General features: G+C 51.3%; 1 protein-coding gene across 4 annotated transcripts in view; it reads left to right on the forward strand.

Moving 5' to 3' along the window:
• LOC119957990 (cell wall protein IFF6-like) overlaps positions 1 to 17,477 on the forward strand; it is a 31,811-nt gene extending 14,334 nt beyond the window's left edge. For 3 of the 4 annotated variants that reach the window (XM_038786238.1, XM_038786240.1, XM_038786241.1), the window contains 2 exons: positions 13,069 to 13,137; positions 17,254 to 17,477. In XM_038786238.1, coding sequence (XP_038642166.1) covers positions 13,069 to 13,137; positions 17,254 to 17,352 — 168 coding nt within the window. In that variant the 3' untranslated portion in view covers positions 17,353 to 17,477. The remainder of the gene's footprint in view (positions 1 to 13,068; positions 13,138 to 17,253) is intronic. The other variant, XM_038786239.1, reaches the window with a different exon arrangement.
• Positions 17,478 to 18,738: the final 1,261 nt, after the last annotated feature.

Below are 18,738 nucleotides of genomic sequence, written 5' to 3' on the forward strand. Positions count from 1 at the left end.
CAGAGTATACAGTGCCAATGCTCACTGCGAGTATACAGTGTGTGCTCACTGCGAGTATACAGTGCCAGTGCTCACTGAGTATACAGTGCCAGTGCTCACTGAGTATACAGTGTGCGTGCTTACTGCGAGTATACAGTGCCAGTGCTCACTGAGTATACAGTGCCAGTGCTCACTGAGTATACAGTGCCAGTGCTCACTGAGTATACAGTGCCAGTGCTCACTGCGAGTATACAGTGCCAGTGCTCACTGCGTACACAGTGCCAGTGCTCACTGAGTATACAGTGCGAGTGCTCACTCTGAGTATACAGTGTGCGTGCTCACTGCGAGTATACAGTGTGCGTGCTCACTGCGAGTATACAGTGCCAGTGCTCACTGAGTATACAGTGTGCATGCTTACTGCGAGTATACAGTGCCAGTGCTCACTGAGAATACAGTGCCAGTGCTCAGAGTATACAGTGCCAGTGCTCACTGCGAGTATACAGTGCCAGTGCGCACTGAGTATACAGTGCCAGTGCTCACTGAGTATACAGTGCCAGTGCCGGCTGAGTATACAGTGCCAGTGCTCACTGAGTATACAGTGCCAGTGCTCGCTGAGTACACAGTGCCAGTGCTCAATGAGTATACAGTGCCAGTGCTCACTCCGAGTATACAGTGCCAGTGCTAACTGCGAGTCTACAGTGCCAGTGTTCACTGCCAGTATACGATTCCAGTGCTAATTGCATATACAGTGCCAGTTCTCACTGAGTATACAGTGCCAGTGCTCACTGTGAGTACACAGTGTGCGTGCTCGCTGCAAGTATACAGTGCCAGTGCTCAGTGAGTACACAGTGCCAGTGCTCAATGAGTATACAGTGCCAGTGCTCACTGAGTATACAGTGCCAGTGCTCACTCCGAGTATACAGTGCCAGTGCTAACTGCGAGTCTACAGTGCCAGTGTTCACTGCCAGTATACGATTCCAGTGCTAATTGCGTATACAGTGCCAGTTCTCACTGAGTATACAGTGCCAGTGCTCACTGAGTATACAGTGTGCGTGCTCGCAGCAAGTATACAGTGCCAGTGCTCACTGAGTATACAGTGCCAGTGCTCACTGCGAGTATACAGTGCCAGTGCTCAGTGAGTATACAGTGCCAGTGCTCTGTGAGTATACAGTGCCAGTGCTCTGTGAGTATACAGTGCCAGTGCTCAGTGAGTATACAGTGCCAGTGCTCAGTGAGTATACAGTGCCAGTGCTCAGTGAGTATACAGTGCCAGTGCTCAGTGAGTATACAGTGTGCATGCTCATTGCAAGTATACAGTGCCATTTCTCACTGAGTATACAGTGTGCGTGCTCACTGTCAGTGTACAGTTTGTGTGCTCGCTACGAGTATATCGTTTCTGTGCTCACTGAGTATACAGTGTGCGTGATCACAGTGAGTATACAGTGCCAGTGCTCACTGCGAGTATGCAGTGCCAGTGCTCACTGCAAGTATACAATGCCAGTGCTCACTGTGAGTATACAGTGCCAGTACTAACTGCGAATATACATTGTCAGTGCTCACTGTGTGTATACAGTGCCAGTGCTTACTGCAAGTTTACATTGCCAGTGCTCACTGTGTGTATAGAGTGCCAGTGCACTGTGTGTATAGTGCCAGTGCACTGTGTGTATACAGTGCTAGTGCACTGTGTGTATACAGTACCAGTGCTCACTGTGAGTATACAGTGCCAGTGCTCACTGCCAGTATACGATGCCAGTGCTCACTGCATACACAGTGCCAGTGCTCACTGAGTATACAGTGCCAGTGCTCACTGCGAGTACACAGTGCCAGTGCTCACTGCCAGTACACGATGCCAGTGCTCACTGCATACACAGTGCCAGTGCTCACTGATTGTACAGTGCCAGTGCTCACTGCGAGTACACGATGCCAGTGCTCACTGCGTACACAGTGCCAGTGCTCACTGAGTATACAGTGCCAGTGCTCACTGCGAGTATACAGTGCCAGTGCGCACTGAGTATACAGTGTGCGCGCTCACTGCGGGTATACAGTGCCAGTGCTCACTGCGAGTATACAGTGCCAGTGCTCACTGCGGGTATACAGTGACAGTGCTCACTGCCAGTATACAGTGCCAGTGCTCACTGCCAGTGTACAGTGCCAGTGCTCACTACGCGTATACAGTGCCAGTGCTCACTGCGAGTATACAGTGCCAGTGCTCACTGTGTATACAGTGCCAGTGCTCACTGTGAGTATACAGTGCCAGCGCTCACTGTGTATACAGTGCCAGCGCTCACTGTGTATACAGTGCCAGTGCTTACTGCGAGTATACAGTTCCAGTGCTCACTGCGAGTAGACAGTGCCAGTGCTCACTGCGAGTATACAGTGGCAGTGCTCACTGCGAGTATACAGTGCCAGTGCTCACTGCGAGTGTACAGTGCCAGTGCTCACTGCGAGTGTACAGTGCCAGTGCTCACTGCGAGTGTACAGTGCCAGTGCTCACTGTGTATACAGTGCCAGTGCTCACTGTGAGTAATACAGTGCCAGTGCTCACTGTGTATACATTGACAGTGCTCACTGCGAGTATACAGTGCCAGTGCTCACTGTGAGTATACAGTGCCAGTGCTCACTGCGAGTATACAGTGCCAGTGCTCACCGCCAGTATACAGTGCCAGTGCTCACTGCCAGTATACAGTGCCAGTGCGCACTGCCAGTATACAGTGCCAGTGCTCACTGCGTGTATACAGTGCCAGTGCTCACTGCGCGTATACAGTGCCAGTGCTCACTGCGAGTATACAGTGACACTGTTCACTGTGTGTATGTAGTGCCAGTGCTCACTGCCAGTATACAGTGCCAGTGCTCACTGTGTGTATACAGTGCCAGTGCTCACTGCGAGTATACAGTGCCAGTGCTCACTGCGAGTATACAGTGCCAGTGCTCACTGCGAGTATACAAGGTCAGTGCTCACTGCGAGTATACAGTGCCAGTGTTCACTGCAAGTATACAGTGCCAGTGCTCACTGCGTGTATACAGTGCCAGTGCTCACTGTGTGTATACAGTGCCAGTGCTCACTGCGTGTATACAGTGCCAGTGCGCACTGAGAGTATACAGTGCCAGTGCTCACTGCGTGTGTACAGTGCCAGTGCTCACTGCCAGTATACAGTGCCAGTGCTCACTGCGCGTATACAGTGCCAGTGCTCACTGCGAGTATACCGTGACAGTGTTCACTGTGTGCATGCAGTGCCAGTGCTCACTGCGAGTATACAGTGCCAGTGCTCACTGTGTGTATCCAGTGCCAGTGCGCACTGCGAGTATACAGTGCCAGTGCTCACTGCCAGTATACAGTGCCAGTGCTCACTGCCAGTATACAGTGCCAGTGCTCACTGCGAGTATACCGTGACAGTGTTCACTGTGTGTATGCAGTGCCAGTGCTCACTGCGAGTATACAGTGCCAGTGCTCACTGTGTGTATACAGTGCCAGTGCTCACTGTGTGTATACAGTGCCAGTGCTCACTGCGAGTATACAAGGTCAGTGCTCACTGCGAGTATACAGTGCCAGTGCTCACCGCGAGTATACAGTGCCAGTGCTCACCGCGAGTATACAATGCCAGTGCTCACTGCGCGTATACAGTGCCAGTGCTCACTGCGTGTGTACAGTGCCAGTGCTCACTGCGCGTATACAGTGCCAGTGCTCACTGCGAGTATACAGTGACAGTGCTCACTGTGTGTATGCAGTGCCAGTGCTCACTGCGAGTATACAGTGCCAGTGCTCACCGCGAGTATACAATGCCAGTGCTCACTGCGTGTATACAGTGCCAGTGCTCACTGTGTGTATACAGTGCCAGTGCTCACTGCGAGTATACAGTGCTAGTGCTCACTGCGAGTATACAGTGCCAGTGCTCACTGCGAGTATACAGTGCCAGTGCTCACTGCGTGTATACAGTGCCAGTGCTCACTGTGTGTATACAGTGCCAGTGCTCACTGTGAGTATACAGTGCCAGTGCTCACCACGAGTATACAATGCCAGTGCTCACCGCGAGTATACAGTGCCAGTGCTCACTGCGTGTATACAGTGCCAGTGCGCACTGCGAGTATAGAGTGCCAGTGCTCACTGCGTGTGTACAGTGCCAGTGCTCACCGCGAGTATACAGTGCCAGTGCTCACCGCGAGTATACAATGCCAGTGCTCACTGCGAGTATACAGTGCCAGTGCTCACTGCGTGTATACAGTGCCAGTGCGCACTGTGAGTGTACAGTGCCAGTGCTCACTGCGCGTATACAGTGCCAGTGCTCACTGCGTGTGTACAGTGCCAGTGCACACTGCGAGTATACAAGGTCAGTGCTCACTGCGAGTATACAGTGCCAGTGCTCACTGCGAGTATACAGTGCCAGTGCTCACCGCGAGTATACAATGCCAGTGCTCACCGCGAGTATACAGTGCCAGTGCTCACTGCGTGTATACAGTGCCAGTGCGCACTGCGAGTATACAGTGCCAGTGCTCACTGCGTGTGTACAGTGCCAGTGCTCACTGCGTGTATACAGTGCCAGTGCTCACTGCGTGTGTACAGTGCCAGTGCTCACTGCGCGTATACAGTGCCAGTGCTCACTGTGTGTATACAGTGCCAGTGCTCATTGCGCGTATACAGTGCCAGTGCTCACTGTGTGTATACAGTGCCAGTGCTCACTGTGTGTATACAGTGCCAGTGCGCACTGCGAGTATACAGTGCCAGTGCTCACTGCGTATGTACAGTGCCAGTGCTCACTGCGTGTATACAGTGCCAGTGCGCACTGCGAGTATACAGTGCCAGTGCTCACTGCGTGTGTACAGTGCCAGTGCTCACAGCGAGTATACAGTTAAATACAGGCAGTCTTTACCTTCCATTGAATTATTCACCCAATTCCAACAACACTTTTGAAGTTTTTTGATTTGACCTCTGATATTCTCCTTCATTTATCACCTCACCCCAAACAAAGGGAAGAGGTTAAAGACGGGGGAAAGTGGGGAATTATTTTGTTTGACGGTATTTGAAGGAAGTTTCTCTCACAGTTCAAGGCCGTGCCTGGAGCTGATAGGCCACTTTGCAGGCTTCGTGTGTTTTGGGTTGCTGTTGAAACTGACAGTTTAAAGCGATGGTGGAAGGATTTGAGGGGAGATGAGTCAAGTTTGGTTTCACACGGAGAGCGCGAGTGTCTGGAACTCGGGTAGAAGCAGGAACCCTCGCCTGGATACGCACCTCGAGTGTCGTTACCTCCAGGTCTGCGGCCCAAGCTCTGTGAAGTGGGATTAGGCTGGGGAGCTGGTTGGTCAACCGGTGCAGACACGATGGGCCGAGTGGCCTCTTTCTGTGCTTTTGGTGTTGCCTCATGACCCCTTGTGTATGATGATGGTCAGGCTGTCCACGTGGTGGAAGAAACAGAAACAGAGGCAAAGCTAATTAACGCCAAGTCCTCGAGTTTTACAGCATCGAGAGAGGCCCATCGTGTTTGTACTAGCCATCAAGCACCTATCTATTCTAATCCCATTTCCCAGCACTTGGTCCTGTACTCCACTGCATCTCAACTGCTCATCGAAATGCTTCTTAAATATTGCCTGTCCCACCCTCTCCGACATTCCACATTACAAACATCGTTCATTTCTGGGGTGAACGAAAAGGTTGGAATATTCCATTCAACGCCTTTCCCTGTTGGGTGGCTGACCGGCCTTTCTTCATGAGCTATTTTTTTAAATCTTTCTGAGTCATCCACCTTTATCCTAAATGAGGGTGCAGAGTAAACATTGGGCCGGGCGATGGTTTTCCTTCAGTGCATCAATCCGATTAAACTCTGACTCATCAAACGCTCCCCTATGTTGATGGTCATTGACCCATAATGTGGCCCCATTGTGCGTTGGTTCGCAAAACCAACTCCTTTATTTTAAAGAATGTAGAATTGACTTGTTGTGTATGGGAAATATTCTACTAGTTGGATAGTCTGTTGCCCTGGCGACGGTTTCCTGTTCTTTGTTTTCTTTCTCCAGAGGATACACAACTTGGCGCCATGCTGGAGTGGCGTGTAGCCCTCCAGCGCTGACGTCGCGTTTTGACGCCATATTCTCGGGTTTCACACGCCCTCAGTGCGCCCGTCACGCCGGCAGCTGACGCCCCCAGCCACCTCCGCCTGCTCCACCGGTACGCGCAGTTTCAAAGACGTCAGGCCCCCAGATCCTCCGAGGCCCCCCCTCAACAGGCCGCTCGATGCCACGGAGAGGTGTGTCTCACAGGGAGGAGGGCACCGAGCCGGGACGCCAGCCCAACATGGGCGATGGTGGCGGTAACGCTGGCTAGCGGCAGGGTGGCGCAATGGCTTGGCACTGCTGCCTCACAGCGTCAGGGACCCGGAATGAGGAACATGTCGACCATGATCGAATGGCGGAGCAGGCCTGATGGGCCAAATGGCCTAATTCTGCTCCCACATCTTATGGGTTCGATTCCAGCCTTGGGTCACTGTCTGTGCGGAGTCTGCACTTTCTCCCCGCATCTGCGTGGGTTTCCTCCGGGTGGTCTGGTTTCCTCCCACAGCCCAAAGATGTGCAGGTTATACAATCATAATATCTAGGCAGAAGGAGCCATTCGACCCATCAGGTCTGCACTGGCCCTTGGAAAGAGCACCCTACTTAAGCCCACACCTCCACCCTATCCCCGTAACCTTTTTGGACACTAAGGAGCAATTTATCACGGCCAATCCACCTAACCTGCACATCTTTGGACTGTGGGAGGAAACCGGAGCACCCGGGAGGAAACCCACGCACACACGGGGAGGACATGCAGACTCCGCACAGACGGGAATCGAACCTGGCACCTGGAACAGTGCTAACCACTCCTCTCTGGAGGCTGGGGCAGGGTTAGAAAGGTGAAGAAGATCACAGCGTGGGCACGGATACTCGGCATCTGTGGATCGCGTCCACCTCTGTAAATCAACTCAATTATTGCGCACTGAGGACGTCCCGCGCCATGTTCAGGCCCACCGTCACTCAGCCCAGCCATTGTCAACGTGTGCTCCGTAACCCAGCCGCTAGACCCTGGACCTCAGCCTCCAGTGACACTCAGCCTCAGGGACCCCCATCCCCACCCTCACGCTAATCGATGAAAAAGAGAGAGAGCGAACTAAAGGTGCGCTTTAGCCTCCAACAATTCAGCCTTTGCCCAAATACATTTTGCGTCCGTGTCTCTAGGGCCAGTGATTAATGGGCTGGTCACCACATTGAGGAACTGGCCCTCACCAGGCCCCCAGACTGGACAAGGCCCCACACCACCCCCTGCCCCACTCAGCTTGGCCAAGGTGATGGAACCATCAATTCACCAGACACGTGTTTCTGATGTGAATCTAGGCTTTAATCGACTTACTTCAGAGCCAGCCTGTTACCCGTTGATGAACTCTTAGTGAACTCAGGCTGACTCTGGACACGGGTATTTATACAGCTGCACTAGGGGGAGGAGTCATGGGCGGAGCCTAGGGTGCAGCCCAGTACAAGTTCCTGAGTGCTCCCAGCGATACTCCCCCTAGTGGTAGGATGGCGCTACTGCGCTTACAAAGACAGTATGAATTATCATATATACATCTATATTACATTCACCACACAAGGTGACACAGCTTTTGCTACCCGACTGAATCCTGAGCTCAAGATGGGCACGGGCATTTGTCTCAATTGTCTTGTTCTCTTGGGGCAGCACGGTAGCATAGTGGTTAGCACAGTTGCTTCACAGCTCCAGGGTCCCAGGTTCAATTCTCGGCTTGGGTCACTGTCTGTGCGGAGTCTGCACATCCTCCCCGTGTGTGCGTGGGTTTCCTCCGGGTGCTCCGGTTTCCTCCCACAGTCCAAGGATGTGCAGGTTAGGTGGATTGGCCGTGATAAATTGCCCTTAGTGTCCAAAAAAGATTAGGAGGGGTTACTGGGTTACGGGGATAGGGTGAAGGCGTGGGCTTAAGTAGGGTGCTCTTTCCAAGGGCCGGTGCAGACTCGAAGGGCCGAATGGCCTCCTCCTGCACCAGGATTCTATGAATCTTCACTCAAAGGCCTTGCGCACAACATGGCCAATGAGGGGGGTGTCTGTAAAGACACACCAGCACACACATCTAATAGGCCGGAGCACTCTGTGCAGCCTTGCTCACTGTCGAAGGGGATGTTTGTGCCTGTCCACGTGGCCAATGATTCAGGGGAACCATAGCGGTCCCTGATTAAGAAGGTCAGAGTGCCAAGGGTTAACTGCTGAGCGCCACTCAGTCGCAATCTCACACATCAGTGGTGAGTTAGTGGCTTAGCTGTCAGGCTGAAGGAATGTTGATCGGCTTGAAGCTGAGCGAATTCAGCAACAAAGGAAGTGTCCATTTCTCACAGCCCTCACCATTGGAGATAATGATCTGGCCGCCGGCCACTCCTGCCCCCCACATTTGAGAGGATCAGACGCCCGCACTCTCCCGGGATTCGCCTTCCCAGTGTCAGGGCCTCCCCGGGAAGGCGGAGGCCGGGAGGTGTGGAAGAATCAGTTTAAAACTTGGCTTCCAACCCCCTTCCCACGCTGAGTGCCCCCCCCCCCCCGGATCCAAACCTCCGAACTCCTCTCATTTTGAAACTGACCGTACAGGGCACCATGCTGACGACACACCTCCACGGGCAGACGTTAGAGCGCGGAGGCCCGAATATTAGATGCTAATGTATTAAAATGAGGTTTCTGACTTGCATGGCGGGAACCCAGTTAGATCACTGGCGGGCGGGTGGGGGGAGGGGGGGGGGGGGTGCAATTGTGACAGGACCTCCCACTGTGTCTGTGTGGGTTTCCGCCGGGTGCTCCGGTTTCCCCCCGGATGTGTAGGTTAGGTGGATTGGCCATGGTAAATTGCCCCTTAGTGTGGGGGGAGTGGGCCCAGGTATGGTGGTCTTTCAGAGGGTCAGTGCAGACTCGATGGGCCGAATGGCACTGTCGGGATTCTATGATTCCATGCACAAATGAAGCTGGGAGTAAATCATCTGGCACTTTTAAAAAAATTAATGTTTGAGATCTGGGCACCGTTGGTTAGGCCAGCATTTATTGCCCATCTCTACTTGCCCTTCAGAAGGTGATGATGAGTTGCCTTCTGTGCTGTTAAGGAGGGTGTTCCAGGATGTTGCCCCAGCGACAGTGAAGGAACGGCCGATATATTTCCAAGTCAGGGTAGTGAGTGACTTGGAGAGGAACCTCCAGGTGGTGGGGTTCCCAGGTATCTGCTGCCCTTGTCCTTCTAGATGGTCTCAGTCATGGGTTTGGAAGGTGTTATCTAAGGAACCTTGGTGAGTTACTGCAGGGCATCTTGTAGATGGTACACACGGCTGCCACTGTGCGTCGGTGGTGGAAGGAATGGATGTTTGTGGAAGGGGGAAACAATCAAACGGGCTGCTTTGTCCTGGATGGTATCTGTCATAATATCCACTCATGTATATCATGAGATGCAGACAGGCAGTGATTGACACACAGGATAACCAATGAACACACACGACACAGAACAACCAATCACCAGGCAGGACACCACCACTATAAAGCCCACAGGGCATTAAGCCTCTCTCTCTCTCACAGGACACGGTTAGGGAGATAGTCACAGTGCACAGGCCAATGAACATCATCACCATGTGGTAGAGAGCTAGTCTGGTGAATCCAGTAGGAGGTTATCAGTTAGGTTAATAGAGTGGCAACCCACAGCAGATTATATACAGCAATCAACAGGTTCAATAAAACAGCATTGGACCATCTCCTGTGTCGGAAGCCTGTTTCTCGTTTTACTGCATCCAGTTGCAGTCGCTGTTAGACCAGCACAGGTAACACATCAGTATCGAGTTTCTTGAGTGTTGTTGGAGCTGCACTCATCCAGGCAAGTGGAGAGTATTCCATCACACTCTTTTTTTTATAAATGTTTTTTATTCAGTTTTCATGTTTTATATTGAACAAATTACAAATTGTTAGAGAGTGAAAAAAAAAACACGCAAAAATTAACATATATATTTACAGGTGAGCATCTTCGTAGTAATAACTGTGGCCTCCCCCTCTTTGCCGGCATACATATTTTACATTCCCCAACATGTTTATTGGCATTTATTTAGTTTGGTTTTGGGCCTTAGCTAGCCATCAAACCCCCGTAACGAGCCCGTAGACCCCCTCCCCGCCGGCTACCTTCCCCCGACTATTCTTCCTCTTGTACGTTGGCCACAAACAGGTCCCGGAACAGTTGCATGAATGGCTCCCACGTTCTGTGGAAGCCGTCGTCCGACCCTCGGATGGCGAATTTGATTTTCTCCATTTGGAGAGAATCCGAGAGGTCGGCCAGCCAGTCTGCAGCTCTGGGCGGTGCTGCTGACCGCCAGCCAAACAGGATTCTACGGCGGGCGATCAGGGAGGCAAAGGCAAGGGCGTCTGCCCTCCTCCCCAGGAATAGATCTGGCTGGTCTGAAACCCCGAAGACCGCCACTATCGGGCATGGCTCCACCCTCACCCCCACCACTTTGGACATAGCCTTGAAGAAGGCTGTCCAGTACTCCACAAGTCTGGGGCAAGACCAGAACATGTGGGCGTGGTTGGCCGGGCCTCTTTGGCACCGTTCACATCTGTCTTCCACCTCCGGGAAGAACCTACTCATACGGTTTCTTGTTAAGTGGGCTCTATGTACCACTTTTAGTTGCGTCAGGCTGAGCCTTGCGCACGTGGAGGTGGAGTTGACCCTATGCAGTGCTTCGCTCCAGAGTCCCCACCCTATCTCCATCCCCAGGTCGTCCTCCCATTTCCTTCTTGTTGCCTCCAGTACGGTGTCGTCCCTATCTACCAGTCGGCCATACATGTCACTACAGTTCCCTTTCTCTAGGATACTTGCGTCCAGTAGGTCTTCCAGTAGTGTCTGTCGTGGCGGTTGTGGGTACGTCCTTGTCTCCTTTCGTAGGAAGTTTTTGAGCTGCAGGTACCGTAGCTCGTTCCCCCCAGCTAGCTGAAATTTCTCTGTCAGTTCGTCCAGTGTTGCGATCCTGTCGTCCGTGTATAGGTCCCTGACTGTCAGTGTCCCCCCGTCCTGTCTCCACCTTTTGAAGGTGGCGTCAGTCAGTGCTGGTTTGAACCTATGGTTGTTGCAGATGGGAGCCTTGTCCGACATTTTGTACAGGCCAAATTGCTGCCAAGTTGGTTCCAGGATTGGAGGGTGGCTGTCACCACTGGGCTGCTGGAGTGTTTTTTGGGTGGGGATGGGAGTGCTGCCGTGGCGAGGGCCCGGAGGGAGGTCCCCATGCAGGAGGCCTCCTCCGCACGCACCCACTCAGCTTCTGGCTCCTGGATCCATCCCCTTACTCGCTCGGCTGTTGCCGCCCAGTGGTAGAATTGTCAATTCGGGAGGGCTAGCCCCCCCCTGGATTTTGTTTTCTGTAGGACCTTCTTTGGGATCCTAGCATTTTTACCCCCCCATACGAACGCCATGATAAGTTTGTCCAGCGCTATGAAGAAGGCCTTGGGGATGTAGATCGGAATGGATCTAAACAGGAAGAGGAACCTGGGCAATACGTTCATTTTGATCGTCTGGACTCTTCCTGCGAGGGAGAGTGGGAGTGTGTTCCATCTTTGCAGGTTCTTTTTTACTTCCTCCGCCAGGCTGGTGAGGTTCCATTTGTGGATCCCTTTCCAGTCATGGGCTATTTGGATCCCCAGGTAGCGGAATTTATGTCGGGCTTGTTTGAACGGCAGCCCCTTTAGTGCCGCCCCCCCCCCCCCCCCCCCCCCCCCCCTTGCTGGTGTACTGGGAAGATCTCGCTTTTGCTCATGTTGAGTTTGTAGCCCGAGAAGGCTCCAAACTCTTTCAGGAGCGCGATGATTCCGTCCATGCTGCTTTGTGGGTCCGAGATGTAGAGGAGCAGATCGTCTGCATAGAGTGAGACTCTGTGCTCTCTACCTCCCCTTCGGATCCCCCTCCAATTTTTTGCTGCCCTGAGCGCGATTGCTAGCGGTTCGATTGCTAGTGCGAACAGCAGTGGGGACAGTGGGCATCCTTGTCTGGTGCCCCTGTGCAGCTGGAAGTATTGGGAGTTGGTTTCCATCACACTCCTGACTTGTGCCTTGTAGATGGCGGACAGGCTTTGGGGAGTCAAGAGGTGAGTTACTCATCGTAGGATTCCTAGCCTTTAGCCTGCCCTGGTAGCCACAGTATTAATATGGCTAGTCCAGTTCAGTTTCTGATCAATGGTAACCTCCAGAATGTTGATGGTAATGCAATGGTAATGCCATTGAATGTTAAAAGATGATGGTTAGATCCTCTCTTGTAGGAGATAGTCATTCTCTGACACTTGCATGGCGTGAATGTAACTTGCCACTTGTCAGCCCCAAGCTTGGATATTGCCCAGGTCTTGCTGCATTTGGACATGGACGGCTTCAGTGTCTGAGGTGCGAATGGTGTGAACATTGTGCAGCCATCCGCAAACATCCCCACTTCTGTCCTTACGATGGAAGGGAGGTCATTGATGAAGCAGCTGAAGATGGTTGGGCCGAGGACACTACCCTGAGGAACTCAGGCAGTGATGTCCTGGAGCTGAGGTGATTGACCTCCGACCACCACAACCATCTTCCTTAATGCTGGATATGACTCCAACCAGCGGAGAGTTTCCCCCCTGATACCCATTGACGGGAGAGTGGGGGAGATGCCAGGCCATGAGGTTGAAGAATGTGCTTGAATACAATTCTGCTGCTGCTGATGGCCCACAGCGCCTCATGGATGCCCAGTCCAGAGTTGGTAGATCTGTTTGAAGTCTATCCCATTTGGCAGGGTGGCAATGCCACACAACACGATGGTGGGTATCCTCAATGTGAAGACGGGGCTTTGTCTCCAGAAGGACTGTGCGGTGGTCACTTCTACCGATACTGTCAGGGACAGATACATCCGCAGCAGGCAGATTGGTGAAGATGAGGTCAAGCATGTTGTTCCCTCTTGGTTCCCTCACCACCTGCCGCAGCCCCAGTCTATTATGGTCATATTACATTGAGGAAAACTTCAATAAAACGCCCTTTCAGTTGATTGGAGATGGCTGGACCCTCAGAATGTTTCCAAACGTGTTTCTCTTTACCAGCAGGGAGGAGATGGCACCAGCTCCAGCTCCAGTAGCAGCAGCTCTTCAGCCAGTGAAAGTGAAGAAACGGTAGGTTTATTTTTGGATGATCCTCATCCTGTTAATAAGCAATTATTCTGGGTATGAAACGTCTGGACATCAACTGAGGGATCGGTGGCGGATCGATGGGTAACACGTCCTCCCGGCTGGGGTCACAAATTTGTCGATTCACTGTCTGCATCAAGAGACCTGAAATCGAGGCTGACGCTCCAGTGAAGGAATACGGCAATCTCCGAGGTTCATCCTTAAATGGAGTGTCATGTGAGAGTACCTTTAAGAAATGGGTGTTCAAGAAATGTACCTTTAAGAAATGGGTGTTCATCAGTGATGTCAGAGTGTTGGTGGAGCTGGGCTGCCTGTGAGCTTTTTACTTTTGTTTTAGGCTGTTTGCTGCAGGGTGTGTTTTAGTTTCGTTTTCAGTGTTGGAGCTGAAGCCAGACAGAGCAGGTGTACTTCTGTTCTCTCTGCCATGAAAAGACTATCTCTTGATCATTTGGTGAATTCAGAATTATAAATGTTCTCAGAAGTGAATGGGAACCTGATGTGCTTCTGTTAAAAGGTGTTTTAAGTCTTATGGATGTTAAAAGGAAAGCTTAAAGGATTACTTAGTGTTGTATTCTTTGGGGATTGTATTTGAATTAATGGTTGCTAAGACGTTCACTGTATGTTTTGAAAACGTTAACTTGAGTTCATAGAATAAACATTGTTTTGCTTTGAAAAATACTTTTCCATTTCTGCTGTACCTGTAGAGTGGGCCGTGTGCTCCCCATACCGCAATCGTTATGGGTCAGGTGAACTCCATGATACACTTTGGGGTTCTCTAAACTCTGGCCCATAACAACACACTCGACCTGTTTTGCCGAGTTATGAACGCACCTTCCTTGGCCATCAAATCCTGACCCCCACTGCTCTTTAACTGTAGGATAACGTCATAAGAAATAGGGACAGGAGGAGGCCATTCGGCCCTTCGAGCCGCCTCCACCACTCAATAAACTCATGGCTGATTGGATGATGGCCTTAGCTCCACGCCACTGCTGCCCGATAACTCTTGATTCCCTTTGAGGCCAAAAGTCTGTCTGGCTCAGACGTGACTGTATTTGACAATCCGACTCTCACTGCTCCCTGGAAAGAGAATTCCAACCATTAATCATAACACCATAGAAAAGTTACAGCACAGAAGGAGGCCATTCAGCCCATCCTGTCCATGCCTGCCCGAGGACACCCAGGTGCCCTTTCTAATCCCACCTTCCTGCACCCAGTCCATAGCCCTGTAGTTTAAGGTGCAGATCCAGGAACCATTTAAAAGGGTTTAGGGTCTCTGCCTCCACCACCAACTCGGGCAGCGAATTCCAGACTCTCACTACCCTCTGCGTTAAAAGGTTCTGCCTCATGTCCCCTCTGCACCTTCTGCCACTTTTATCTTCAATCTATGTCCCCTGCTTCTAGAATTCTCCACCAAGGGAACAATTTTATCCTGTCCGCCCTCTCGTCCCCTCATCATTTTGTCCACCTCAATTAAATCACCCTGTTTTGTTCCACGGAAAATAACACAACCTAGGTTTGGCACAGCATTGTGGGCCGAAGGGCCTGTGATGATAGATAGAACAATACAGTACAGAACAGGCCCTTCGGCCCTCGATGTTGTGCCGAGCAATGATCACCCTACTCAAACCCACGTATCCACCCTATACCCGTAACCCAACAACCCCCTCCTTAACCTTACTTTTTAGGACACTACGGGCAATTGATCATGGCCAATCCACCTAACCCGCACATCTTTGGACTGTGGGAGGAAACCGGAGCACCCGGAGGAAACCCACGCACACAGGGGGAGGACGTGCAGACTCCGCACAGACAGTGACCCAGCCGGGAATCGAACCTGGGACCCTGGAGCTGTGAAGCATTTATGCTAACCACCATGCTACCGTGCTGCCCCATGCTGTTCTGTGCTGTAGTTTCTTTGTTCTACGTTCTATGTTCTATCCAATCTCTCCCCGTAAACACACAAGCTGCGGCAACAAACTCCAGTGACGCACAGCACCAAACCTCGAAAGACAACCCCTCCATCCCAACAATCGGCCTCATCAACCTTCTCTGATCCACCTCCACAACAAGTGAAAAGTGAACGTCACCATAGTCCCAGGTGACCACAGGCTGCTTTGAGGGGAGAGAGCTGACTGGTGGTAATTCAACCAGAGGGTCACCACACCTCAGGCAAGGGGGCGAGGTTGAGAAGGCGGGGCCTTCATGAATAACCTCAGCCGGTACGGGAATCGAACCCACACTGCTGGCCTCGCTCCTCAGCACAAACCCGCTGTCTAGGCAAGTGAGCTAAACCAGCTCATATAAGTATTGCAAGTATTGTGTATCCCTCCTTAAATCAGGAGACCAAAACTTGTCAACACTACTCGTGTGGTCTAACCAAGGCCCTATACAGCTGGAGCAAGACCTCCCTACTTTTACTCTCTTATCTCCCTTGCATTTGCCTTCCGAATGACTTGCTATTACCGCCGAGCCAACTTTCTGTGATTCATGTACAAGGACTCCCAGGTCCCTCTGTACCGCAGAATTTTGCAGTCTCTCTCTCCATGGAAATAATATTTTGCTTCACTAGTTAGTCCCCTGAAGATAGCAAGCTCACACTTTCCCACGTTTACCGCCAATTTTCTGCCCACCCCCTTAACCTATCGACGTCACCTTTGCTAAGCCTGTGTGTCCTCGTCGCAACTTACCTAACTTATCATCAAAGTTTGGCTCCTGTTATTTTAGTACCTTCCTCCAAATCATTACTAAAGATTGCAAATAGTTCACCCCCTTGAGATAAATGCAACATTCCATTAGGCTGCTTAATTATTTACTTTTTTATTACTTTCTGTACTTGGGACTCTCAACCCCTCCATCGTTCCGAGTTTTAAGTTCCACTTATCAAAGGATTGGAAAAGATGAGACTAAGTTGGTGGAATCACAGACCGAAGGTTCGATTCTCCGGACCCTCTTTTCACAGAACCACAGAATAATACAGCGCAGAAGAGGCCATTCGGCCCATCGAGTCTGCACCGGCACGTGAAAAACAGCTGAGCTGCCCACCTAATCCCATTTGCCAGCACTTGGCCCATAGCCTTGAATATTACAACGTGCCAAGTGCTCATCCGGGTACTTTTTAAAGGATGTGAGGCAACCCGCCTCTCCCACCCTCCCAGGCAGGGCGTTCCAGACCGTCACCACTCTCTTGGCATAAAGGTTTTTTCTCCAATCCCCCTGAAACCTCATCTTGAACTTGTGTCCCCCTCGTAACTGACCCTTCAACTGAGGGGAACAGCTGCTCCCTATCCACCCTGTCCATGCCCCTCATAACCTTGTTCACCTCGATCAGGTCGCCCCTCGGTCTTCTCTGAAAACAACCCAAGCCAACCTCTCATCGTAACTTAAATGTTCCATCCCAGGCAACATCCTGGTGAATCTCCTCTGCTCCCCCTCCAGTGCAATCACATCCTTCCTATAATGTGGTGACCAGAATTGCGCACTGTATCCAGCTGTGGCCTCACCAATATTCTATACAACTCCAACATGACCTCCCTTTTGTAATCTGTGCCTCGATTGATTAAGGCAAGTGCCTTTTTCACCATCCTATTAACCTGCCCTTCTGCCTTCAGAGATCTGTGGACAAACACACCAAGGCCCCTTTGTTCCTCGGAACTTCCCAGTGTCATGCCTGCCCTCAGGATTCCTGGCAGCGTGGGGTGATTTCAGCGGGAGATCCCGCTCTCACTCCCGATTGCTGTACCTGAACCCCTGACTCTCTCCACCCCGCCGTAGTTCCTAGTTTTGTTTTCTACTTCTGTCTCTCCCACTCCTGCCGCCTACTGGTGTGGGAAGGAATCGCAGGTTGGCACTTGGTTGACCACATCATGAACAAACCTTCCCTGGCCGGCAAGTCCTGGGGTGAGATTCGACCCCGGATCTTCCGGCTCGGAGGCAGGGACTCTAACCCACTGCGCCACAAGACCTTCATAACAAAACAGCACCAAAGGGTCACATGGTAGATGGAATTGTGGGTGATATCAGTCTGCAGGCAGTGTAGTGGACGCCTATCTGTGTCTCCATTCATTTTGTGGCAATTTCTTCTTTTTTTTTTTAACCCAACAGCCTGGACATCGCGAGAAAAAGAAAAAGGTGAAGCAAGTGAAAGCGAAAGAGAGTGAGCGAGAGAGCGTCAAGGGGAAGACCGGGCAGTGCAAACATTAACATTGGACGAGGAAACCTCACAAGATTTTGTTTTAAGCTTTTGTTCTGGTGGCTAACCTTTTAAGCTTCTTGGCACGTTTAAAGAATTATTTTCTAGATTAAACGTTGTCCTTTATACTCTTGGAGTGTGGCCTTCCTTCGATTAATTGATTGCGGTCAGTCTTATTTCAGGAGCATCTGCAGCCACCTCTTCACGTTGCACTCGGATTGCTGGTTAGGCAACCTCGCTGTGCACTTGTCTCCGAGCATCTTGAGTGCCAATTGTGTTCAAGGTTATTTTGTATTTCTGTCACTTCAATTGGTGGCCATGCCTTCACCTTTCGGGACCTCAGTCTCTGGAATTGCCTCTCTAAACTTCCCTCTCCTCATTCAACAAACTCCCCACCTCTTAAACCAGGTTTTGGTCTTAATGTCTACTTGCGTGACGGAGAGCGAGATTCGTTCGCCTGAGAACACTCCTGTGGAACTCTGGGGAACCTTGCATTAAAGAACAAAGAACCGTCTAACCTAAAACCTTCTACACTTCCGGGATCCATGATGGAGCCATCAATTCACTAGGCACGTGCTTTAAGATACGAAAAGTGGTTTTAATCTACTTACAACAGAGCCAGCCTGTTCCGCGTTGAACTCTCGATGAACTGAACGACTGGCTCTGAGCATTGGGATTTATACAGCAGTCCAGGGGGAGGAGTCGTGGGCGGAGCCAAGGGTGGAGCCCTGTACAAACTCCTAAGCATTCCCAGCGCTACTCCCCCTAGTGGTCGGACAACGCAACTGCGCTTACAAATGCATGGTCTCATGTATATAGAATACAGTGAATTACAGAGTTATATTCACCACAATCCATATCCCTCTATTCCCATCCTATTCATGTATTTGTCAAGATGCCCCTTAAACGTCACTGTCGTCCCTGCTTCCACCACCTCCTCCGGCAGCGAGTTCCAGGCACCCACTACCCGCTATGTAAAAAAACTTCCCTCACACATCTCCTCTAAACTTTGCCCCTCACACCTTATGCTCCCTCGTAATTGACTCTTCCACCCTGGGAAAAAGCTTCTGACTATCCACTCTGTCCATGCCCCTCATAATTGTGTAGACCTCTATCAGGTCGCCCCTCCACCTCTGTCCTTCCAGTGAGAACAAACCAAGTTTATCCAACCTCTCCTTGCAGCTAACACCCTCCATACCAGGCAACATCCTGGTAAACCTTTTCTGTGCTCTCTCCAAAGCCTCCACATCCTTCTGGTAGTGCGGCGACCAGAATTGAACACTATACTCCAAGTGTGGCCTGAAGAAGGCGACCCAAAAGCTCACAGGTTTTGGACATGACCAGAACATGTGCGTGTGATTCGCCAGACCCCCTGAAACGCGCTCGCGCTTAAACTC

The sequence above is a fragment of the Scyliorhinus canicula genome, chromosome 27, assembly GCF_902713615.1.
Source record: "Scyliorhinus canicula chromosome 27, sScyCan1.1, whole genome shotgun sequence".
NCBI classification, from domain to species: domain Eukaryota; kingdom Metazoa; phylum Chordata; class Chondrichthyes; order Carcharhiniformes; family Scyliorhinidae; genus Scyliorhinus; species Scyliorhinus canicula.